The 24065-nt window shown below is 40.5% G+C and overlaps 3 protein-coding genes across 5 annotated transcripts; all 3 read left to right on the top strand.

Moving 5' to 3' along the window:
• Positions 1-514: 514 nt before the first annotated feature.
• On the top strand, positions 515-4512 carry lnp1 (leukemia NUP98 fusion partner 1; the record flags this gene model as incomplete). The annotated part of the gene is made up of 3 exons (XM_030083625.1): positions 515-725; positions 3422-3667; positions 4453-4512. Coding segments are annotated over exons 1-3 (492 nt in total), but the record flags the coding sequence as incomplete, so codon positions are not given.
• A 6523-nt stretch (positions 4513-11035) lies between these two features.
• tmem45a (transmembrane protein 45a) lies at positions 11036-17479 on the top strand. Of its 3 annotated transcripts, none has more exons than XM_030083129.1 (6): positions 11036-11257; positions 13807-14007; positions 14170-14382; positions 15511-15695; positions 15770-15912; positions 16064-16160. In XM_030083129.1, exons 2-6 carry the CDS (start codon positions 13812-13814, stop codon positions 16158-16160), a joined length of 834 nt encoding a protein of 277 aa, XP_029938989.1. In that variant the 5' UTR covers positions 11036-11257; positions 13807-13811. The 3 variants fall into 3 exon arrangements, with proteins under 3 accessions (XP_029938989.1, XP_029938990.1, XP_029938987.1); XM_030083130.1 differs by having other exon boundaries at positions 11036-11252; XM_030083127.1 differs by lacking the exon at positions 11036-11257 and having other exon boundaries at positions 13812-14007; positions 16064-17479.
• Positions 17480-19359: 1880 nt separating this feature from the next.
• Positions 19360-23534, top strand: sft2d2a (SFT2 domain containing 2a). The gene is made up of 8 exons (XM_030083157.1): positions 19360-19588; positions 19672-19761; positions 21208-21293; positions 21409-21490; positions 21901-21936; positions 22038-22096; positions 22180-22209; positions 22690-23534. Exons 1-8 carry the CDS (start codon positions 19523-19525, stop codon positions 22727-22729), a joined length of 489 nt encoding a protein of 162 aa, XP_029939017.1. The 5' UTR covers positions 19360-19522; the 3' UTR covers positions 22730-23534.
• The last annotated feature ends 531 nt before the right edge of the window (positions 23535-24065 follow it).

Below are 24065 nucleotides of genomic sequence, written 5' to 3' on the forward strand. Positions count from 1 at the left end.
GGCTGTCAGAGCACAGCAGCAGACTGGGTTGCCTGCACTCCATATTTATTGACAGGTTTGATGTACTCAGCGAGTGGAAAGTATGGGGAAATTGGAGTTTCAGTTGTCTAGCCCCAGGCCCGGGGCTGCAATGGAAAGATTAAAAGCAGTGGTCACATCACCAGCATCCAGTGCCAAAATACAAGCCGCTCCACCATGAGTTCTGCCTCCCTGTTTATTCTCATCACCCCCATTTTCACTTTCTGCCAGCCTCGTTAAATAGATTAAAGAGGATTCACTTATTTAAAGACTTGGGGAAAAGCTCTACGGTTTATTTTTGGATCTTCCAAGAATAGCTCAACGGTGGAGCACCAGAGCTGGAGGGATCTAACCGAAGTTATCTTTGCCTTGTGTGACAGTTCAGTGTAGTTCAGCCAGTCAGATACTTAGTGGGTCAGCTCGGCGTTGTTTGTCATTGCCTGCGCCACAGTGCACAGAGTGCACTTCGGCTTGTCGTACTGGGACTTGCTGCACGGACAGGCTCTGCGCCCGGCTCGGCCATGTCTCTCAGGCTCCTGCCGGCCATCATTATGGACAATGACGATGACGATGATGGGAACTTCACCAAATGGATGAGTAGTTACTGGGGTCACGGAGCAGAGGGGGGACACTCCAGGGAGAGGAAACGCAGTTTCAGAAGGCCTGCGAAAACCCAAGCGGATCGAAGAGCATCCCTTCCAACTGTGGTAAGTATCACCAACACTGCACTCTTTATGGGATCCTCAAAAAATAATACTTGGTGGGTGTTGTGAAAGGACATTTCAAGAATCTAATCCAATTTTTTATTGTGACTTTTAAGAGTGACTATCAAACACTATTTTATGTTGCATGATTTGTAGGGATCAAGTTAGACAAAAAAAAAAAACATTTAAAATCTTGTAACTGCATCCTATTTACTTATAATCCATATGAATTACAAAATAGATTGTGTACTTGATACATTCGGTGTATATTCAAAGCAAAGTAAATGAACCTTTACTCTGTTTTTATTTGTATCACTGGTGTCACCATTTTCAAATTTATTTTCCCTATTTATAAAAAAAAAAAAATCTACATGTAATTTAAAACAGCAACAAGCTGAAATGAGCCTTGTCAAAGCAAACCAGTCAAATAATCAACAGTCTGTGTGTTATAAGTGTAAAGCAGAAAAGCCAAGAATCGCCGTATTTCTTAAAATTCTTCATTGCAGCACGGTCTGTTGCAATTTCTAGTGCAAGTATTCACTCATGAATCCTCAGCACCATGGAAACAAACAGAAAGAAATCAGGAAGTTACCTAATCTAGTGACTTGAAAAATAAAAGATGTCTTCAGTATTCTAGTGTTAACTTTACAAATTGTATCTTTAACTTTTCTCTCATAGGTTCCTCATTAATAACCTTCACTCCCCTCCTGTGAATTCCCAAACATAGAGAATGTATAAAGGAAAGAGTGATGGACAATGTCAGCAGGTTAATGCTTGGAGATCCGTTTCCCTGATGTTGGCATGAACACTGACGCTGGCCGTGCAGAATGTAGGTCTGTGTTGGTGTTTGGGAATAGGATGTCCTGACCTGAGATTTGCCTCCACTAATTTCACATCAATAATGTCTGCTGATGCACCAACAGTATATGACGCCCTCTGTCTCTCCCACACACACACACACACACACACACACACACACACAGAGTTTTAATATGAACAAATCCTGTTTGCGAGTCTGGTTTTTGATCTATCTACAACTGAAACAAGTGAACACTGTTCCCAATTTTTTTTTGGTTTTGTGTAAACACATGAAATGTTTGGTCAAATATTGCCCATCGTGTCCTTCAAAAAGCGTCTCACCCTAGGCAGGTCAGATGTCAGAGCAAGCCACACCAAAAGTAGACATGAAAACATTCTTTCCCACAGCTAAAGTTGCCTCAAAAATGTTCAAAAATAAACGTAGCAACGGCACAAACTATGCACTCTCTTCAAGTCGCATAGTTTGTTGAAAACCTGTCTCTGTGAGCGACATGCTCTATTTATCTCCTGTACTGTGCATGGATTCAGTTAACTTTTTCTTTGGAAATCAGTGCATATTTTACATCAAGAAAACACTGCTTTTCTGATGCATTTCTGCAAACTGTAACCCAGCAATCTTCAAGCAACTTGTTGTTGTTTAGTTCTGTGAACTAAATCACATCCATCCATCCTGTTCAGAGCCACAGGGTGCTGGAGCCAGTCCCAGTGACCTATGGGTGACAGCCGGATGCACCCTGGAAAGCTCTCCAGTCCATCACAGGCCAAACACAGAGAAAGACAACCATGCACTCGCACCTATTAAACCAATTAAACTCACATGCACGTTTTTGAACTGTGGGAGGAAAGTAAAGTAAAGTAAAAACAATAATTTGGCTCCCCAGAGCGTTTTCTTTTAAACATTAATTTCACTGTTGGACGTTTGACAGTGAAACTTCAGAGAGTCAGCAGCACGACTGAGTTTGATGCTCCAGCAGGAGAATCCAGAGCAGATCACTTTAGACAAGGAGTGTGACCAGAAACGTGAAGGGCCTGTGAAATGTGTTTAACACAGGAAGGGTGAGCAAGAAACATGAAATCTGGGTTCAGTTTTTAGATTTTTAATCCATAATCATTTGCTCTGATACTGAAAGATTAAGGATTGAAATGAATTAACTAGTTTGAAGGTAAAACTTTGTTTTTGTTGCAGAGCTGCCTGAAACGTGACCATTGGTAGAAGACTTTTTTTTTTCTAACATTGGATTTTGCCCATGAAATCAGACGTTCTCAAAGTAGGGTAGGAATTTAAAGCAAATAAAAGGTTTACAACTTGAATTGTAGGGAAAGTCTGCCTGTAGTCTGTAGGTTTTACAGTTGGAGTATTCTTGTATTCATCATTCTAATTGCTACTGCTTAAAATGTCATTTAAAAATAAATTCACTTATAGCTTTACTCACAACCTGCTTCTTTTCATCATGATTTCTTATTGAAAATTAGTCAGAAGAAGTCCTGGAGGAAAAAGGCATGAATTTAAGATGCATATACTTTTTTTCACCAGTGGGAGTTGGTTATGAATGGGACCAGCAAAAGCAGATTATTGTGTTTGTACTACATATAACTTAATTTCAACTGTATAATCAGTATAATAAATAAAGTTCAGATTCACTCTGCAGTGTAAATAGTAACTTCTCTACCAGCTTGGACTCAAGAACCACACTATAATTAGGTGGGTGGTTTTGCCAGCGTGTTACTTAGAGGCATTAGTGAGGTAACGGTTCACCTTTTTCCCAGATAACAGATCAGAGGGTCATCTCTCTTCACATTCTTAGAGAGAAAAACACCACTAACACCATGGGCTCAGGTGTGTAAACATGCTTTTTTGTCCTTCTCTGTGCCATCCACAGTCACAGTTAGATGCCATGAAGTTGAACAAGCTCCACGCGGCGACGATGGCGCCCGCTCCCAGCCACATCAAGGTGAGAGAGGAGAAGGGGGAGGTCAGGCCCCACCAGAGAGCTCGACGCACCTCCTCGGACGAGAACAGCCGCACCAAGGCCTCCATCCCCGAGAACCGCATCACCCCAATCCCAGAGCTCACGGAGTCATTTGAAAAGAGACTGAGCCTCAGCAATAAAAGGACCGTGTCTCTGGTAAGAGAGAGTCCCCTGAAAATAAGTAAAACCAAACCGCTGCTTACAGTTTTCTCATGAGGTTAAAGCGTTTCAACTGCAGGGTCACTCCGCTTTGGTGACGTCTGTCTTTCTACAAAAGACAAGCTTTTTAAGAGCATTTAGGGAAGGTTACAAATGTGTATTGCTATTGTGTGCTTCTGGTAGGATCCCGGATAGATTTAAACTGCACCGGCATAACCCAGAAAATACCTGGTTTTGCAGCTGGTCATGTTTCAGTGCTGACAGTTCAGCCCTCCTTCTCCGCTGCTGAATTCATCACTGAAACCCACATTAGTAAGGCAGCTCAGTCGTCACTGTTGGTGTTTGAATATATTAATGAATGGATTATTGTGACTAACAACATAAAGCGTTTTGGGGAAACTGTAAGTGAATGCCATCTGGAATACATTGCTGTATGGAGTTTGCATGTTGTCCCTACCCGGGCTTTCTACAGGTATCATTGAACATACTCCAAGTGTTTCCTTCCTCAGTCCAGATGTGCTTGCTACTTATTGGTAGCCCTAAGTTGTTGGCAGGTGTGAGTGTGTGTGAGATTGTGTCTCTCTGTTATTCCTGTGATCGATATATACCTCAGCCTTCAACTGATGTTTGCTGAAGATACAAGTTTTCTCACCCTCGAAGCACCAGAAAACTTTTCTGGTGCTTCGAGGGTGAAAAGTGTTTTTTCCTCCACAAACCTAACAGAGGAAACATTCCAGTCCCATTGCATATCTAACTTTTCGAGTGTGTGTGTGTTTTCACAGAACGATGGAGACAAATTGTGCCATATCTGTTATGAAGACATGTGTAAGGCTGCAGGGGGAGTTCAGGAGCTTCAGTGTACGCACCGCTTCCACAAAGAAGTAAGACAACTTGCATTAGTTCTGTTGCATGCTTCATCCGAACGCTGTGTTGTGTGAAATCCCAGCATGTCAGAAGCTTGTGTGGTGCATGGAGGCAGCTCACACTAGGATGTGCATGAAGTGGGCTGTCGTGACAGCAGAACACCCCTGGACCGCTCACTTACTGATTATATCTCCGTCTGGTGGGTGCTGAAGGTGGCTCGTAGGGTAGAGCCGTGTCGGCCTGGCAGTAGCAGTGAAGCAGCAGCGTGTCCGCTGAGGAGGTCCTCGGATGAGAGGAGGAAGTCCACAGATGAACAGATTTCCAGGGAGAGAGAGCAGCTCACGCCCCGTCGCCAGCTTTCCCTGCGCAGACATCGCTGATATCATTCTGTGGACAGATAAAGGACCTGCAACGACTTGCAAAACATCTGCATTTTGTCCTGAACTTACACCGAGTGACAGTCAGCGGTTCAAACTTTTAGGGCCTTGACTCCATTTGATTTGATCCTGTGTGATGCTTTGACTTTTTAAAGGTCATTCAACTCTTTCTTTAACTTCAAAAGTCAAACTTAAAACAGTATGTAAACCAAAAGTTGCAATTATATTTAAAGGTTTTTAGTGTGTCTATTTTTAGGATCTTTTGCCTGTGTGTGTGTGTGTGTGTGTGTGTGTGTGTGTGTGTGTGTGTGTGTGTGTGTGTGTGTGTGTGTGTGTTAGGTTAGGGTTAGGTGTGTGTGTATTTGAAGTAATTAAGTGTTTGTCTCCTTTATATATTACTCTTACTTGAAGTTTCCTGCCTACACTCGTTAGCTTGTACATGCTCTCTATTTTGAAACGTATATTAACTTACAGTTGTCAAGTGATGTGTGCCTCAATATAGTGTGACTTTAATATATACATAAAATATAATCAATAGGTCAGATGTGATGCTAAAGATGAAGACAATAGGAAATATCTTTATATACATACTTTGGATGGCTTAGAATATCACACAGGGGGAACATTTCCAACTCAAAGCATTTAAAACGCATCCAAACAGAACTGAAATATACTTGTGGTACAGAGTTGACGGCTGTGTTGCTGTTTTTTTGCACCTTCTATTTGTGGTCACTTGAAGTTTGGTAAAGTCTGACTAGACTAGATAAAGTGGCTGTATTGTGTTCAGTGTTGATATTCTGTGTTGTAACGGGCAGAATGAAGCGTCACGAAGCATTAAGAGAAATAGATGAGTCATTTCAAACTAACTTTGTTGAATTTTCTGCGTTCCATAACTTTTAAGTCAAAACAATGAAGTGAAGGTAACTGACTTGGGATTAGGAAGCTGCTCAGTGTGGGTTGGTATGTTGTATTGTCAAGTATCACTGGAGAAAATCTGGACTGGCAGAGATTTCATGTATTCAGCCTGTGTGAAAAACAGCGTCAGTAGATTTAATGGTGTTTTCTAAAAATGTCTTTCAGTGCATGGCGCATTGGCTGTGGAAGAAACAGACGTGTCCCACATGCCGCGTCCACGTGTCCATGATAAAACCCCTCTACTGGTCCTCGGTCCGCACCACAGTCCCATAGCGGCCCTGTACCTTCACTTGCAATGCCTACTGGTCCACACAGCCTGGTGATCCTAAAGTCTCAGCTACAACAGCTCCTCTCCTCAGTCCTTCTGCATGAACACCCACCGATGGCATGCCAGCAGTCGGCAGAGGACCCTGAGAGAAAGGCTGGTTTGGCGGCGTCTGTCTCGGCTTATTGCACAAGGTTCAAATGCTCTGTGCAGTTTAATGCACCCATGTCAGGTGTTATGACCTTTTTTCATTTGGTGGTGTGATGCCTTTTTGATAGAGGCAGTAAAAAGATTTATTGAAAACAAAGGAATGACATGCTATGCATATTTTGGTATGTGGTGCCTCTGGCTAGTGGGTTTCCCAGAGTGCTTTTTTTTTTCTCACAAATTTGTATTAGTGTATACCATTTTGTGTGTTTAACGCCCATTTCAAACGAAGTAAAACTTAGCGATTGACTTCTTTTATTACTGAAATGTTACATTCAGTATAATTAATCAACACAACATACAACACATAATAGCATCAGCCATGAAATGTAATCATGGAGTCTCATGGACCCTGATTGTTACAATACAAGAGGACATTTGTGTCCTCAAATTAAAATGCTGCAGATTAATTAAGCAGCAGATTCGAGCAAGTTTGACAAAGACCAAATTGTGACGGCTACACGGCTCCAGACATCTCCAAAGCTGCTGCGTATCAAAGATGTGTCCAGTTAGTCTTGGTTTTTTTCCTGGGAGAGAGAAGTGAGGAACCTGTGAGGCGGGCCACAGGTGGTCATATCTCACTGGCACACGAGGGAACTTGGGGCTTCCCTGCAGACTTCAGTCCACCAAATGGTTTAATGCAGCTTAAAATGCTGCAGAACTGAATGATGCTTCTGATTGAGACGTGTCGAAAACACCGTCCGTCATTTTGTTGCAAAGGGGTATTAACATGATGCAGTCAAGCTGTCACAATGTTATATCATTATAAACCCAATGAGTCAGTCAGAGTGTTTGCTATTGAGCTTTGCCGTGTGTTTTATGCAAATTTTTAAGATGTTAAGTTGAGGATGAACCCATACTTTAAAAGAAAGCTTGAGTCAACTGAGTTTACATCAAAGCAGGCCATAAGGCGTTGATAAGTGGATTTATGGAGTTGCAATGGTTAATACCAGGCTAGTCTTTAACTACTATTACTGTTGGATATTGGTTTAAAGTACAAAAGTGCGCTTGCACTGGTATATTAAGGCTGCATGCAGTTTACAGAAATTGTCTGCAGCACCCTCCACCCTGAACAGGCTATTAGCAGATGGATGGAAATAGCATATTTGGTGAGTTGATGGAATCAGTCATATTCAGCTGTAACAGTAGACAGCCTATGAGTCCCTGTCCTTTCTGATAAAAGCCAATGACACATTTCTTGGTGAAACATTATCACTACAAAGACAGTTCTTGGTTCCGGTCCATGAAACTGGCTCCTCGATGGGTGATTCTTGAATTATTACCACTTCTCCATATTTGCAACTTCAGTGTTTTCATTGTCTTCGTGATGGTGATTATTTGAAGGGCATAGACAGCTTTATGGAAACTTCAATTGAACTGTGAAATGGGATTGAGTGCTTTCACTTGACCCCAGTTTTCATCATCTGCTGCAGTGAGAACTCCTCTTCCTCCTCCTAAACCTTTGTCATAGCTCAGCTTCCATCTTCCTGCCTTAACACCTGTATGCCCGCTGCCATGTCTTTGCATTGTTGACATTTCAAACATCTCTGTTGCGTCTTGCACTGCCAAACAAGAAGTTTACAGCCTGTAAAAGTGACGAAATCTGATGTATATGTGTATATAAAATGTATAGTATATGTAACGTGTCCGAAAACATCTGCTTTCACTTTTTCTGTAGCAGCTGTCTTTGAATTTCAGTCGGGAATTCTCTTCATTGTTATTAGTTTTAATCTAACGGCATTTCTAATCTTAGTTCATTTATCGACAGATACAAATGCTGGTAAACTTCAGTGACCCTGTTTGGATTCGTGACCAACCAACAGGAATGTTTGTGCACACTGTGGCACATGAAGTTCAATATGTCATATTGAACAACTCGCTGGTGTGCCACATTACAAAATCAATTATATTTTGCCATCAGGCAGGCGAGATACCATACTTAACAAACAACAAGCCAGTGGCTCCACAAACTAACTGCTGTTGCTGCAGTTCATGGGAATAATGCTGTTTATTGACAAATTAATCCAACACACCAGCAAATTCTTTTGATGTGAATAACATAAGAAAAACCTTATTTTTTGATGTTTGTGTCCTGTCTGTAGATGAAGTTTAATTTCATCCCCATACAATAAAAATAATTCTGAATGAGCACTATGAAGATGGTAAATCCTGCGACCCTCCGGTAAATAGCACCCTGGCTGCCAGACTCACCCTGAGAACAAAACAGCCGCTTTTTTCCTGTGTATGCTCTCGTCCTGCACCCTTGAATAAAACAGCAATAATGTGACACACCCCTGTCTAGTGTGGTTGGTTTTGTTTCCTTCAAATTACACTCTGCACATAGTTTGATCTGTAATTTTCAGACATTATCTCACTTTAATGTGCTTCCATTAAACAGATTATACCACTGTATCGTCTTATAAGGTCAACAACAGCAACCATTTGAATACATTCAAATTCCATAACATAGTCACTACTGTGTAAAATATTGTATTCAAAAGTTGAGAGTATTAAATAATTCGGAACTGTAGTAAGGTGTGTCAATAAGTCAGTGCAAATGATATGAAAGCTTTTGAACTGATTAACCTATGATAATGTGCTTAATTCAAAATTGCCTATAAGGCATACACATGGTGCACATAGGTACAAAAAAAATATGTAAATTGCCAAACAGATACTTACTCTTTATTGACTTTTAAAGTCTGTGTAAAGCTGTGATGAATCTGTATCCAGATCTGCCAAGTCAAAACCATCCGTCCATTCATCCAGCGTCTCTCCTGTTTGGAGGAACTGGGTGATGGAGTCAGGTTCAGCTGAGATGGCTGAAGGCCGGCAGGTCATATGTACCACCATGCAGGCCCACTTTTGTGCTATTTCATTATGATTACAAATGCTTCAGTTTGGGTTGGATTGGTGCGAAACGCCTTGATGAGTGTCATTTTTTTTAACACTAATGCAATAATTTGCAACAGATTTGAGCATATGCCATGCTTTTTAAGGAAATCTACGCACGTCTTTTTTGCGTGAGGCCCCTGTTAAGCAGCTTTCGTGTTCTGGTAAGATGCCAGTACAAACAATGTGATCTTCAAATGCAAAATGTATAAAAGGCTGGGTTTAGGGAATGTACGGGTTGGTTCCTGGCAGCCGGAAATGACTACGGGTCATCAGCTGTGGTGTTTGAATGTCCAGCGGAGGGTGTGGACTAGCGGATCCCCCTCCTTTAAGGTAATATAAATCATTTACAAAATTTCCATTAGAGTATATATCTAATTAATTGAGACCTTTATTATTTCAGCATGAACAGTTAAGAGAATCAAGCAAGCATAAAAGAGGCTACTGTTCACCCTGGTGAATTTTTAATGGATAAACATCTGAAATGAAGAGCATTTATTTTCTTCAGCTCAATGCATAAGCTTGGGAATACCCTCACAAATAACATTTCTATACAAAGTGTTTTGTCATTGGTGCGATAATTTTACTTGGTTTACGGAGGCTGTGGTCCTGTACAGCACGTGACTGCCAAATAAAACACGTTCACATTGTTTTACGGCTGTGTGGTCGGTTTAAAAGATAAATGAGGGTTCAGCACTCCGGCTGATGTTACAGATGTTGACGCCTCTACGTGCGTACGTGCCGGGGCTCTTGTGCCTTCCCGGCCTCCTGCCTGCCCCGGGCACGACCAGGGTTGCCAGATCCAAACGATCTCCAGGCCTAACAGGTTTAATCCTGCCCAAATCAACAAATCACAACTTTTCCTCACATAGATAAACAGTATAGCGGTGAAAAGCAGTGAATGTCCACCAGGCTCCACAAACACAAAATGCCACAGTGGAGGGAAAAGATATAAGATACACAAGAAAAGCAGAACTACAACTACAAACAATACTCCTAGAAATTACATTAAGAATCAGAAACTGGATGCCAAGTACAGTAGCCTATACGAGCAATTTGTTTTGGTGGAGATGCAAACAAAGACAAAAGGAAGAACAGATTTAAAAAGGCACAAGTATTAACTATAAACAAGAGGAATTAAGACACAAACAACACAATAGCAATAACAACAACAATAAATATGGGTACGATTTACAGAATTGACATAATTTACAAAATTACAAAGGTCAAAAGCATTTGCAGTAATGTTGGCTGAAGATTGTCCATAGTGCGTGGTCGCTTAGTAGTCAAAATAATACACAAGTCACAAAAAGGTTAATATGATGCATTTGAAAGTCTAAAAAATTTTTGAAATAGTGAAAAAAAACCATCAGATATTAATATATATTTAAAACAACTATATAAGCAATAAGCCCATAATAACCCTCCACCACTGTTTGTTCAGGTGAGTCATATTGAAGGACGGCTCAATATTTTCTCAGGAGGTGCACTTTGGGGAAAGTTTTGAGAATAACTTTTCAGTATTTTTTAGCTTTTTTTTTTTTTTTCTTTTTCTAATAAGAACAGCCCGATGTTGTGGAAGCAGCTGAGATAAAGACCCATTTTGGCGGAAAGTGGCGCAACCTGGCAACAGCGAGCCGGGCTGAAAGTAGCGGTTTCCTGTGATGAGGGGCTGAGGAGGGACCGAGCGCGAGCGGGCGGAGAGAAAGTGCACACGTGGACACCTGAGACGGACGTCCTCGTCCTCCAATGTCTCCCTCCGCCTCTGACGCGTCTGGCCGCGGCCCGCCAATGGGAGAGTTTATTGGGAAGTAAAAACTAAAAGTGTTTGGAGTCGGAAAAATCAGAAGAAAAAAAGGTTGTGAAACGGATCTGGATTGTGGAGGCGGCTGGGAACCAGACTGCGAGGAGGCAGCAGCTGATGTTTACTCCCTGTCTCGCTCAGGAACAGAGGAGAAAACTCTCTACTCTGCTACTGGGCCAATGATCTGTGAGAGATAAAGATGAAGATGTGCTGATTCCTCTCTCCTCAAGCAACTTTTCTTCTCCAGAGACAAACTAGGTTGGGTAAGACCTTCTGTTTTTCTTTTTAGCGAGAGGAAAATCCAAGTTTCACACTTGCAAACCTCCAGGCCAATTGTACATAAATTATTCTGTCTTCTTAACTCATGGAGAGATGGAAAGACCAGAAAAGTACCCAGGTATTTCAGCTCTGATGCTGGGTTTTGCGTCCTCATACTGATTTCCACACTAATTAATCTCTGACTGTTGCAGTAATTTCATTTTCAAAAATGTATGTTAATTTTTTGTGTGTATGTGTTCTTTGAACGACACGAACGAAAAAACGAGAAAGAAAGAAGAAAAGGATGGAAACAGACTGAGCACACAGGCTAGTTTCTACAAGAAACTGGAGGGTTTTGTAAATACCAACCTTGTTATTTTCCGTCTACTCCCATCATACCAGGATCCAAACTAGACCCACTGCCTGCCAGAAAGATTACCAGGCTGCAACCAATAATGTAAAGCAATGATAATAATAAGAAAACTACTGTAACCACTGTCTAATCGAATGAGTTCTTAGGGAAAATGTCCATCTGATGCATTAGTAACTGCTAGAATAAAAACACGATTTGTGGAGAAAAAAATGTGTAAAGTTTTGTATATGACAAATAAGTCCTTTGTAAAGTATCTCCAAATTGCCTCTAAGTGCTGAACCTGAGTGATTCCACTTTCCACCAATTTCACTGGGTGTAATGAAACCATGCCCGAGGGGTTTGCTGGTGCTACCTGGACAAAATGGGCTAGGTGTTGTCCATTTTGATGTTTAATCAAATCATCATAACATTGCAGAGTCCTTTGCTGCAGACAGGTGAGGGAGGCAGCGATTGCCATGGCGACTCAAGTGTTTTCCTCAGTCTGGAGAGGTTGTTGTACAGGCCGTCTGGCACAGATGAGCCCAGTTTAACATCTCAAACAATCTGTTTGTATTGAGTGTCCTCCCTTAAAAGGCTCCCTTTTTTTCTGTGTCATCTCCATCACAAAGGAGAGTACAGCCATGCGCCTTATTCTGATTCACTGCTCGCCATTGATGTCACTGTTGGTTTGCGCTCCGGCTCCACAAAGCATATATTATTGCCAGAGGAGAACTGAAGTCAAACAGGTTCTTTTCAGGAATCTCATATTTGCAGTATAGCCATCACACAATGGAAGGGAGATTGCTGGATACATGACTTAATACAGGTGGCAGAGGGTGACGGCCTGGTCGCCCAGCTGCAGACAGCAGCTCACATAAATCAGGTGCAGCTTTAATTGTTGCGGAAATGATGGCTAATCATTACCAAGGAGAAGCTGCAGTCAGGGTTAGATGACTCTGTCTGGGTTTGCACAAGCTAAATTAAAATAAGCGCTCATCATACACAGCAGGTGAATAAGCAGGCTTCAGTTTTTACACTTGAAACGTCAAACCGGGCAGCTCTTAGGGCTCCTCCACACTTCTGCAGAGGTCAGCTGGAGGGCTGTTGCCAACACACAGACTAATTATATATGATTATGCTGTTTAACTAAATTACAGGCACTCCTCCACATTTAACCCCTCAGCTCTTATTCCTCCTCCTTTCTTCGCCTCACTAAAAATACATCTCCTGTCCTCCACTGTGCCGATATCATCCAATTTGCAAAACAAAAACAAACACGCACAAAATATAAAAGCTGCTATTAATGCATTTTTAGATCATGTAGAGGAGATGAGCAACATTTTTAGAATGTCAGAAAGCGCTGCCTCCTGTCAAAATCATATCCATAATATAATATAGTGTCTTTAAGAAAAACCCGTTTTCAAAAGAGCCATACCAATAACCAGTACAAGACAATATTGACTTCCAAAGTATCCACTATTTCTTAAGTTGAGTCTAACTGAATTTCAGGACTTAACTGATTATAGACTCTTCAAAGAACTCTTTAAATCTCATAAATACCAGCAAACAAATGAAAGAGAAAGTCCTTATAATTTAGAAGGTAGAGCGACAATAAAGAATGTAAAGCAATTAATTGTTGCATTTAAAACCAAGATCAGTAAGGAAAAAAAACAAGGAGGAGCAAAACTGAGACAATGTATCATTTTAAAATTATACTAATGTGACATTGTTATAAATGTTTGTCAAGAGCTAAACAAAGAATAACTCAACTGATATTGTTACCATGTTACTTTTTATAAATAGCAACATTTCAACAGTATTATATCACTTTGCAATTGTTAGTTTAACAATGGTGGTGTTGATAATGTAAAAAATTGTAACGATAACGAAACAGGCATTGCTTCAAGGTGAATTATGCACTTAATGGACTTTAATTTAAAAAGTTAAAATAAGATTATTCTTCTTTCTGCACTCCCTCATTCACAGATTAACATGTTATGAAAATGATCAAATTTCATTATTTTCTGAAGAATGAAGCAAAGCATTTAGATCTGAACTTGTAATGAAAATAGGAATGAATGATGTTGATGACTGGAGGAGTTTGTGTATCGATCCGGAGGGCAGCAGTGAAAACTGATCATGTTCGACACACAGCCAACCTCAGAAAAAGTGGGGCTCAACTAACAAGCCATTTCCCTCCAGTTATCATGGGGAGCTTCAAGGGCCACGCCCTCCCCGGGAGCTTCTTCCTCGTGGCTGGCATTTGGTGGACAGGAAAGTACTCGCTGTGGCACGCCACCCGCAGGAACAAGAACCTGGGCTCCACCAGGCTGGCCAGCAGAGCCTCGCAGAGACGTCTGGAGATCATCGAGAGCTCCGTTATCCTCTTCTTCTCAGTGGTCGGTAAGCAGACCACCATTCGGGGGGGGGGACGGGCCTCACCCTTCATAAATTTAAAAGCACAGCTTGACTTATTAAAGTAAATGTCCAAATGACATTGATTCTGCATACCTGCCGCACACATCAGAGCAGCAGCGGTTCCTGATCCTCTGCGCTGCCTTTCAGGGATGTTGGCGGAGCAGTTTGTCGCAGATGGACCGAGGCTGCAGTTGTACGACTTTGCAGAAAAGCACTGGGAGAATCTGATGAACTGGCAACACGCCACCATGTACCTGTTCTTCGGCCTGGCCGGGACGGTGTCTCTGATCATCCACACCACAGACACCGCGCCGCTGGCCCTGGACAGGTTAATGCTGGCCATAGCTTTCTTTAATGAAGGTAATTTAAAAACACAGCAACATTATTTTACGTCTTCAGCTCAGCAATTTATTCACAGACTTCCTGCTTAAGACACAATCGCACAACTCTGCCCTGTTATTATCTGTTTACTGCCATCTGTGAAGCTGGATGTTGCTTCAAACTGAGTGATAATTCATAGTATTGTTTGTTCCAATTGACCTTAAAATATTCAGTTTAGTTTGGGGAAGTTTTGATTTTACAGTTGCTTGGTTTTCATGATCAAATATAAATACAAATTTAACACTAAACACTGTTTAAATACTAGGTCAGCAGTTTGTTGATTTAATTATGGCATATTCTAAACAGGTCATTTCTGTGTATTCAGTTGCTATTCATCAATTTCAAATTTCTGATTTCTTACCAATACCAGTGAGGTATTGAAATGGTTCATTAATTACTCTATAAGCCAGTCCAGAGCTATTTGCGATTTACTGATTACATTTGGATAGCATTGACATTATAAACTGATCATACATAACTTATAGTACAGTTTTTTTCAGGAATATATATATTTTTTTGTTTATGATACTTTTATGTGGAGCGTTTTAACAATTTAACTTTTTTTAGTTGAAATTCACTACTTTTAAATCTTGCGTTTGCTATTTAAGTAAACAAGTGTTGAAGTTGTTGAAGCACACAGTGTAAGTTTTACTTTACCTGATTAATTAGAATATAAAGTATGGAGTAATTACTATATAACACTATTATATATTTGAGTGTTTGAACTATTTTGAAATGACTTAAGCTGAAAGATCAAACATCACCATCAGCTAACTAATCAAAGGATGGGTCAGAAGAAGGTTTTAACTCTGTACATTACATTACTCTGCCCGACCTTCTACATGTATTTTAAAGTGGTCGCCAAAATATGGGAAACATTTTTCAGTACAATTCTGAACTGAATTGAGGCTAACTGGGGAATAAAAATTGTGGCTGAAATTGATTAATGTTGAGACAGACACATCGCTCCTTACCGTGAAGAAACCTGATCGTTCAGAATTTTGCTGCATCGGCGTCGGAGCTGTTGTTCTTGCTCACAGACAGTAAAGAGTGTGAACTGGACGGTGGGTGTTCGCCTCCGCGCCTGACTTCCTCCTGCTCTTTCAGGGTTTCTCTTCCTCTACCACCTCCACGGCAGGAGTATGCTGGACGTGCACGTGCACCAGCTCCTGCTCTATGCCGTCTTCGGCGAGGCTCTGGTTGCCTTTCTGGAGGTCTTCCACCGAGGAAACATCCTCCTGGAGCTGCTGCGATGCACCTTCACAGTGCTGCAGGGAAGCTGGTTCTGGGAGGTAATCTGAATACCGGCAGACATCCGTGACGGTCTGCCAGCAATAACCTGACGCTGCCCTCTGCTTGGCCACAGATCGGTTTTGTACTGTACCCTCCCCGCGGCCCTGAGTGGGACCTGAAGGATCACAGCAACATGATGTTCATCACCATGTGCTACTCGTGGCACCTGGCCTTCGCCATGCTGGTTGTGGGCGTGCTCTACTGCACCGTCAGCTGGTGAGATCTGCTTCCTGCTGTCGGCGTCACACAACAAGCTGCCTGTTTATTTGTCCCGGATGTTTGACCGGAGTCGCGCCGGTTAATATCCACTGGAGTGCAGCCCAGCAGTTTATGGTAACTCTGCTGTTTGTTGTGTTTGGTTCCGTAGCGTTGTTCGCTCCCGGCTGAAGAGGACTCCCCCGATGGAGATGGGGCTGCTGAAAACCAGAGAGCGCGATGCAGATTCAGAGGACGAGATTTTATAAAAGATGGACTGTGGGTCTTTGGCATTGTCACTCATGATAACCACGGATGAATCAGGGAAACGATGACGTCTGAAAAACAAAGGCATACAGACGGAAGAGAGATATGGACGTGGCTTCTGGATGCTTTAAATCTGTCTCTACCTCTGCATTATTAATTCAGCTGTAAGCCTAAGTGTGCATTTCTATTTATTTTACAGTGACGTAACACCTTCCATATAGCCTTTCATGTATTTGTGTTGAATTTGCACACAGCAGCAGTGCACAGGACATTAAGCCTCACTTTGACTATCCAACCTTTTTTTGCCAGGATTTTGGTCTTAAGTAGCACCATCTTGTGGTGAAAACATGTCTTTTCATGTTTTATATGTTCTTGTGGCTTTATTTGTTTAGTTGATAGGAAATGGACACATGTGAGAATCAAACACAGCTGCCAAACAATAGGTATTTTATTGCCTGTGTTGAAATATTTGTACTTTCCTAATTTACACCAAATGTATCTTTTTATGTCCTCCATTATCTTTTAACACAGCTGCTATGTGCTATCAGTTTATCAGCAGCAGTGATTTGCCTATAGGAACCTTCATGCACTTTTCTTGCTCTTGAAAACTATTAACTTAATTCATACTTAAGTGAAATGCTGAAAAATGCAGGCTCTACATGCATGGAAGCATCATGTCTTAGTTTATCTTACTTTACAATCTGTCCTTCTTATCTGATCCCAATATCTTCTATGTCAAAAGAAGATAAAATATAAATGTGGTTTTGTATTTGCCTTTAGAGGGAAAAACATTAAACCTATGAGACAGTGGCATTTTTACTGATTATCAAAACCAGAATTTAATTTAATGGTGACACAACACTGCCAAATAACAAAAACAAATCAGCATAAGTGAATGTGAAAGTTCAATTACAACTATACCAAGCTATATGGCTCTCAGCAATGCACAGTTTATCTATATATCATTCATCCGAGTAGTGTCTTGATCGCAGACACAGCCTTGTCAAATTAAAAGAAAGAAGAAGAATCCAACAGCACTGCCTAGAAGCATCCGCTCCAAGCCAAGAGGCGAGTATCGTGTGTGATGGATAATTGTTAAACCTCAGTGTAAACAAGACTCAAGTGTGTTTATTCATGTTAGTAGGAATAAAGACATTATTCTGGTGACTAATGAGCATTGGCAGGTCAAAGCAGTTCAGTCAGATGAAGACAATATGTGAAGTGAAATCCTAAACCCACCTCCAAAAAAAAAAAAAAAACCTAAACAAAAACCTCAGTTATGATCAATCTTTCCTAAAACATTGTGCTCATTATTTGTGTGCCTTGTAAATGCAATGTTGCCAGCAAGTTAGACTCACTTGAATGAGTTTATATAATAAAGCTGTCTAATAATATCAATTGTGTATTTTTTTTTCATGACAACCAACCATTGAGGAAATTTCTGTAACACAGACTGTTGACAGAAGAGACTCTCCTGCTCATTTATTTGTGGTGAGACTGTACTAAAGGGTCTTTTCATAAATGATATAATATGCTTTATGGGGCTCTGGGGTTCATAAGAACAACCACTTCTAAATACTTGTCTATTTAAAGTAATAATACATTAAAACCCGCTAGAGAAAACACTGGTTTTCAGTCGTATCAGTACAAAATGGAGTAAAATAATGTAGCGCCAGTGATCTCAATGACTCCTCCATTGAAGTCAGAAAAGGTTTCTAAATAAAGTTTTTCTCCATGGAAAGCATGGCCAAGAGTATCCAGGTGATCCTGGATCATGACTATCCTCAGAAAATATCAACGATGTGGACTGGATTATTTCTCTGGTTTTTATACTGCCAGTGGTTGATTTGGTTAGACAGGTCATAGAAAGTACAGTTTCATATTCTCTGAGCCTATTGTGAAGCTGAAGGTTGTTAAAAGCAAAAGGAAACACTAAATTGTGCAGGAATTCTGTCTTGGGAAGAGTCACATTTTTGCACACAGGAACCTGAGAGTACTACAAATAAGATTTCCCTCCTTTTATTGGATATGGACAGTCAAAAATAGATCAGAGTTGAGTTGTTTTTTTGTTTTTTTTACAGTTGCAACAGTCTTTAACGAGAAAATCATTCTGCAAACAGAGGACATGCTTGTTGGACATTTCACCTTATTTTACATAAAGAGACATTGTTTAAAAGTTGTTATGTTTGAAATTCTACTCAATTTCTTTGGATATTCAAACATTTTACAGTCTTGCAAAAAGCAATGGCTTTTTAAATTGTTTTTATCGTTCGTTTCACTAAAAACATTTGGAGTTGTGATTGTTTACAGATTATTTCTGTCTCAGTTTACTGGCCCAGTCGATGTTACATCCAGCTGGACTGTATGTGACCCCTGAAATTAAGTGAGTGTCAGTGTTATGATGATTCTGTGGAACTTCCCACTTTCCTCATGGGGGATTTCAGGTTTGACAGCATAGGTGTTTTTAGTTAGAAGTGAGACTTTTCAAACTTCAGAGTTCCTAATCCATTTCGATTAGAATTTCTCTGTCCAGTTCTGTCCTTAGTTTGTCATTGTTAAGCATACCAACATAACTTTTGTTTTTTTTCTAATGTACACTTTAAAATAAATAAATGAGTATGTTTATTTCTGATCTTTCACGTACATATTGACGTTTAACATAAATAAAAAGAAAAAAGATATTTAAAAGAATAGACCAAATGACCAAAATTACAGAAATCTAAATTACACATGAACAAAAAGAAAGAACGAAACTTGCTTTCTTCTACTCCTCAAATGCCTCTGCATCCTTACAGCTTACACTTACTCACATATCCCGCAAATAATAGAAGCACAAATGTGTCCATTTATACCATCACAAACTCAATTGAAATGTTCAATATTAGCAACAGTTCCCCTTTAACTGCGCCATATAACTATTTATGAAAAGTGTACCTCATAAGTTGTATTCTTCTTCTTCTTCTTCTTAATAATAATAATAATAATAACAATAATAATAATAATAATAATAATAATAATAATAATAATAATAATAATAATAATAATAATAATAATAATAATATATTATTATTATTATTATTATTATTATTATTATACACGTGTCGGGTGCTGGAAAAAAAGCATCAGAGTGAGACGTCTTTGCTGCCGCTCGTGGCGGGCGCGTGTGATTGACGTGAAGCGACCGACCTGGCCAGCCAGGTGAGGTGCTCGCGCTCAGCCGCTCCTCCGCTCACAGCAGACAGACATGTGACTCTGCCGTCCATCCACGCACTTCTGAGGGAGCTCGGTAACTTTTCTCTGTCTCCGCCCAGGAAGCCCCTTCGCTCCTTCACCTGTCCAGGTGGGTCCTTGAAGGTCTTGGGAGATGGACAAGCTGAAGTCCGTCCTGAGCGGCGAGGAGGCTCGCAGAGATGACCGGAACGTCTTACAGGTAAACGCTTCATTCCAGCCCTGACGCGGTAAGGTGAAGCGCGAGCGCATCTCTCACGCGGGCTTTGTTTGAACGCGCCTCAGGTGGTGAACGAAGCCTCCACTCTGGGCTGGGGGACTCGCCTCAAAGGCTTCGTCGCCTGTTTCGTGGTGGGGGCCGCGTGCACCGTCCTGGTAAGGATTCCTGATGGGTTCAGTGATAAAGCTCAGCTGCTCCTCACTATGAGGAAGAGATCAGGCTGGGCTGATGTGGCCTTTCTGGTTCTGCTGGCTCAGGAATGCCGAGGATGAGGAGCTCATTCACTCTGCAGTCTGACTCAGTCTCGCCCGCATGTCAAATCAAGTCAGAGTTTATTTTTGAAGCACATTTAACAAGTCGCACTGACCACTGAAAGACAAATAGAATCAGTATACAAGTAAAGTAAACACTAGAAACCAGGTGTGCTGCACAGTTTAGTGAATATGAGATTAAACAGGATGAATTACAGAACGACTGAGATGCAGCAGTGTCATCAAACTGGTTTCAATGGTCAGCTGAACAAAAGGAGGTTTTGGCTTTATATGTCAGATTTATGGCATGGGTGTCAAAAATAATGCCCATGGGCCAAAAATCAGCCCGCAACAAGCTAAAATCTGGCCCGCTAAAACACTATGCAAATGGTAAAAATTTCAGACAACTTTTTTTAAACATATTCCTTAAGTGTAATTGAAAAATCAAAACACTGAGAGCTGAGCTGAGACCCTGGCGATGCTGTCCTGAGAACTCACTACCAGGAAGCTATTAAAACTAGCAGCTCAGCCATCCTGTCAGCGTGAGTTTGTCAAAACATGCATAAAACAACTATATAGGAGAAGCTGTTTAAACATTCCACTGTGTTTTTGCTTTATGGTGAGATTGTAGTGATTTTCAAGTGTAATTGTTTGGTTTCGTCTAAATATAGACATGTTCGTTAACTATACTGTGTTGCAACTACGAAAAATCTACAAGTAAAAATTTAGGATTATTCTGGCTCTATTTTACCTTCTGCCACACTCAAGATGGACTTGGGCTGAATGTGGCTCCTGGATGTCTGATCTGTGGCTGAGGCAGCTTATATTTAATAGTGGAGGCTTTTCCAAAACTTGTGGGCAGCAACAACCCGATTGCTGAGGGTGTCTTTTAATCTAGAGTTTGGATTGTGTAAGAGCAGATCACTGGTCTATCAGCACTCTGGATGAAGTGCAAAGTTAAACTTTAGTTAAGTAAAATGGTGACATTTCCTTCAAATTTTATAGAAACGGGTAGATTCCTGGACTGGGTTCTAAAACTCAAGTGGGATCCAGTTTAAGGAAGAGATCGCCGATGCATTACGATCATGTTGCTTCTTTCCAGTTAGCAGGTAGGCAGATGGATTTTCTCCCATCAGCGGGCAACAGAGGTAAGACTGGTCTGATTCTGTGTACAAAGAGGCAGGATGTAGCAGAGATGTGCGGTCAGTCCAGGGAAGGTAGACTGTCATTGCATCAAGTAGCCTTAGCTAAAAAAAAAAAACAAAACAGGTGTGCTCTTTTGACTGCTGTAGCTTGGAGATAAACAACAGTTGATGTGCAGTGATGGAAGTCTGTGTTTGTGTGTTGCAGGGAGTTTGTACGCTCTTCATCCCCAGGATCGGTATCACACTCTTCATTGTCTTTTATACCTTTGGAAACATCTGTACGCTGGCCAGGTGAATATTAACAGTGGTTTGGAAAAAGAATAGAAAGCAAGCAAAACAGTTAGTGGTGAATTTCCTTTATAATAGAGGAATTATTAATCTGCATTTGCATGATTTTGTTTCACAGTACAATGTTCCTGATGGGCCCCATGAAGCAGTTGAAAAGGATGTGTGACAAAACAAGAGCACTTGCCACAACAATAATGATTGTAAGTTGTGATCATTTTTCAAAGTCCTGTTGTTTTCTACCTCAGTTCCTAAAACCGAGCATAGAAAACCTTTTCGACATCATGCAGGTTTATGCCACAGACCTCCGCTCGACCTTAGTTAAGGACTGGTGGATATCTGCAGAAATTCGGTTTAAATTTGTGTTTGCTGTACTTCATTTATCAGGGGAATTTAACACTGTCAGCATTAGTGGAGCCAAAAGCTGCAGATGAGGAACAGCCTGAGAGAAGTGATAGGAAAGAATGAGCGAGAAGAGAAGCTCAAACCACCAAACCACAGCAGATAGAAGATAAGAAAAGTTTAGAAGTTGGTAGAAGGAAACAAAGGTTGTCAGTGTTGGTTTTCATTAGGCCAGTGTGATTGTTTACATTTGTCCCATTCGTTGCTGCAGACCTGCCTTGTGTTGACGCTCTGCGCTGCGTTTTGGGTAAGTTACTCACTATGAGTCCTTTTCTTCTCTCTTCCTGCAGCTCAGTAGTTGCCTGCAGTTGCTTCAGTTTTTCTTAGTGACCTCTGCTTTTCTTTCAGTGGAAAAACTTTGGACTTGCTTTGCTGTTTGTCATCTTGCAAGTCCTGTCCTTTACCTGGTGAGTCGCTTTTGCATTTTCTATCAAACTGCTTGCTTTATTTCTGAAACTATGTATGTTCATGGTATGTGCTTTGTTTGCAGGTACAGTCTGTCCTATATCCCATGTGTGAGGTTTGTGATCTTACAATCAATTATTCAAATCATTTGCAGCAGTGGTTTTCAAAGTAGGGGAGCTAGAAATAAGTTGAAATACACTGTACACTACTCAGCCTTCCAGCTCTCACACCACTCCAGCTTTGTCTTCCACAGAGCAGCAGTGTTGAGCTCATTATGTGAGAAATTATTGCTGAGGGGTGTTTGGCTCTACAGAAATAAAAACGCTCTTCTTCTGCTGTTGAGGCAGTTTAAATTGGGGAAAAATACCCATTATATTGTAACATCTTTAGTCTGAAATCTTCACATCGGTTACGTTCATGGTTTTGCACTAAAGAGTTTTGTTGCTGCTGCAGCAAAACTCCCAGGCCTCCATTAAGTCCTCCATTCAAGGGGGAAATGCTGCCAACTTTGAAAATCTGTCAATTGTAAAAAGTTCAATATTGATCTGTCAGATAGTCTTGTCCATGGATTTGACTGGTGTGTGTTACCTTGCAGGGAGGCGATCATGAAGCTGGTGGCTATGTGCATGAAATGAGCCTCATGTTTGTGCTGGAGCTTTTTAAAGCAAACAGGTCTCTTGTTTCGTACTGTTTACTGAAATTTCCTCCACGTCGTTATTCTTCTAAGAGTCTGTGATTCTTACTGCCCATTCCTGAATGTTGTAGCTTTGCTGTCTTTTTCCGTTTTTATATTTTTATCAACTTGACCTTTGGCTCTTTTGTCTTATTGATCCCTCAAATTTAACAATTTTTGCTTTTGTGCCAGTGTGGAAAGTTAGTCAATTGCTGAAGGATTTGTAAATAAACAGATGAAGGGATTTTGTGTGAAAAGAAATTCAGGCAAGGATACCAGCTTTTTCATCTGCAGCATGTCATTGTTTAGACTCAGTATAAGGTCTGTCAGCAAATTCTTTTACCTTGTCTGAGATATTTATGAAAAATTGTTGTTGATCAGAACAGTGATAATTTTCACTAATTTTATGACAAAAGCAAATCATGTAACAAATCATTCTTTTAGAAACAAGTTAGGCTGTGGCTCCTGATCCATGTGAGTGTTTACATTTTAATATAGCACACTTTAATAGTTTTCAGTTTTGGCAAAATTGTTTGTTTCTTTACATCTTCATCAAGCAGCCATTTAAAAAACAAACATTGAACAAAAGTGATAAAGATGATCAAAAAACTAATGAAACCTTTTTTGTATTAGTTAGATTTTTGAAGTATACTTTTGTAATGAAAAAATGCTCAAAAGCAAAGGTTCATGAAAAGTGTTTGCTTTTATTATTGTACAACAAAAAATGTGAACCTACATGAAAATAAAGAAAGATTGATGGCATGGTACATTGTTTGCATTTTATTCTGTGACACTTTTGTCATTGCTTTTAATTTTTTTTTTTTTTTGCATTTATTGAATAGAAATGTATAAATTTACAGATGATATTGACCTAAATTATGTGCTTAAATTTCACCTTACTGCTGTACTTTAAAAGAAGGGGATTTCATGTTAACTGGTACATAAGATATGGAATTGCGTACATTATGTATCAAGTCAGGCTAATGGAAAATGTTTTCATAGGAACAAAAAAACTTCTTCTTGTGATGTATCTATAATATTTGCTATCTTAATTCAGAAAATATCTGTAAAAATGCATCTTGAACAAAGCAATGGAGTTTACTGCGGCCCTGTTTACATGGATCCAAAAATCCTGCTTATAATTGGACTGTAAGACCAAACAGATCATAAATGTCTCTTATAAACACCTGATTGGATCAGATTAACAAACATGGAGTAACACCAGTCAGCTTATTTTACAAGAGTTGGCAGCAGCAACCAGTGCAAGCTGCAGCAGTTCAAAATATCCAGGATTGGCA

Source organism: Salarias fasciatus, chromosome 23, assembly GCF_902148845.1.
Source record: "Salarias fasciatus chromosome 23, fSalaFa1.1, whole genome shotgun sequence".
Taxonomy (NCBI): domain Eukaryota; kingdom Metazoa; phylum Chordata; class Actinopteri; order Blenniiformes; family Blenniidae; genus Salarias; species Salarias fasciatus.

What these genes read in the sequence shown, in the direction of transcription:
- tmem45a (XM_030083129.1), top strand. Translation starts at nt 13,812, where the DNA reads ATGGGGAGCTTCAAGGGCCACGCCCTCCCCGGGAGCTTCTTCCTCGTG. An exon ending in CATAGCTTTCTTTAATGAAG is followed by an intron (nt 14,383 to 15,510) that starts GTAATTTAAAAA and finishes CTGCTCTTTCAG; the next exon opens with GGTTTCTCTTCCTCTACCAC. An exon ending in AGGGAAGCTGGTTCTGGGAG is followed by an intron (nt 15,696 to 15,769) that starts GTAATCTGAATA and finishes GCTTGGCCACAG; the next exon opens with ATCGGTTTTGTACTGTACCC.
- sft2d2a (XM_030083157.1), top strand. Translation starts at nt 19,523, where the DNA reads ATGGACAAGCTGAAGTCCGTCCTGAGCGGCGAGGAGGCTCGCAGAGAT. An exon ending in GGGCCGCGTGCACCGTCCTG is followed by an intron (nt 19,762 to 21,207) that starts GTAAGGATTCCT and finishes TGTGTGTTGCAG; the next exon opens with GGAGTTTGTACGCTCTTCAT. An exon ending in CAAGTCCTGTCCTTTACCTG is followed by an intron (nt 22,097 to 22,179) that starts GTGAGTCGCTTT and finishes CTTTGTTTGCAG; the next exon opens with GTACAGTCTGTCCTATATCC.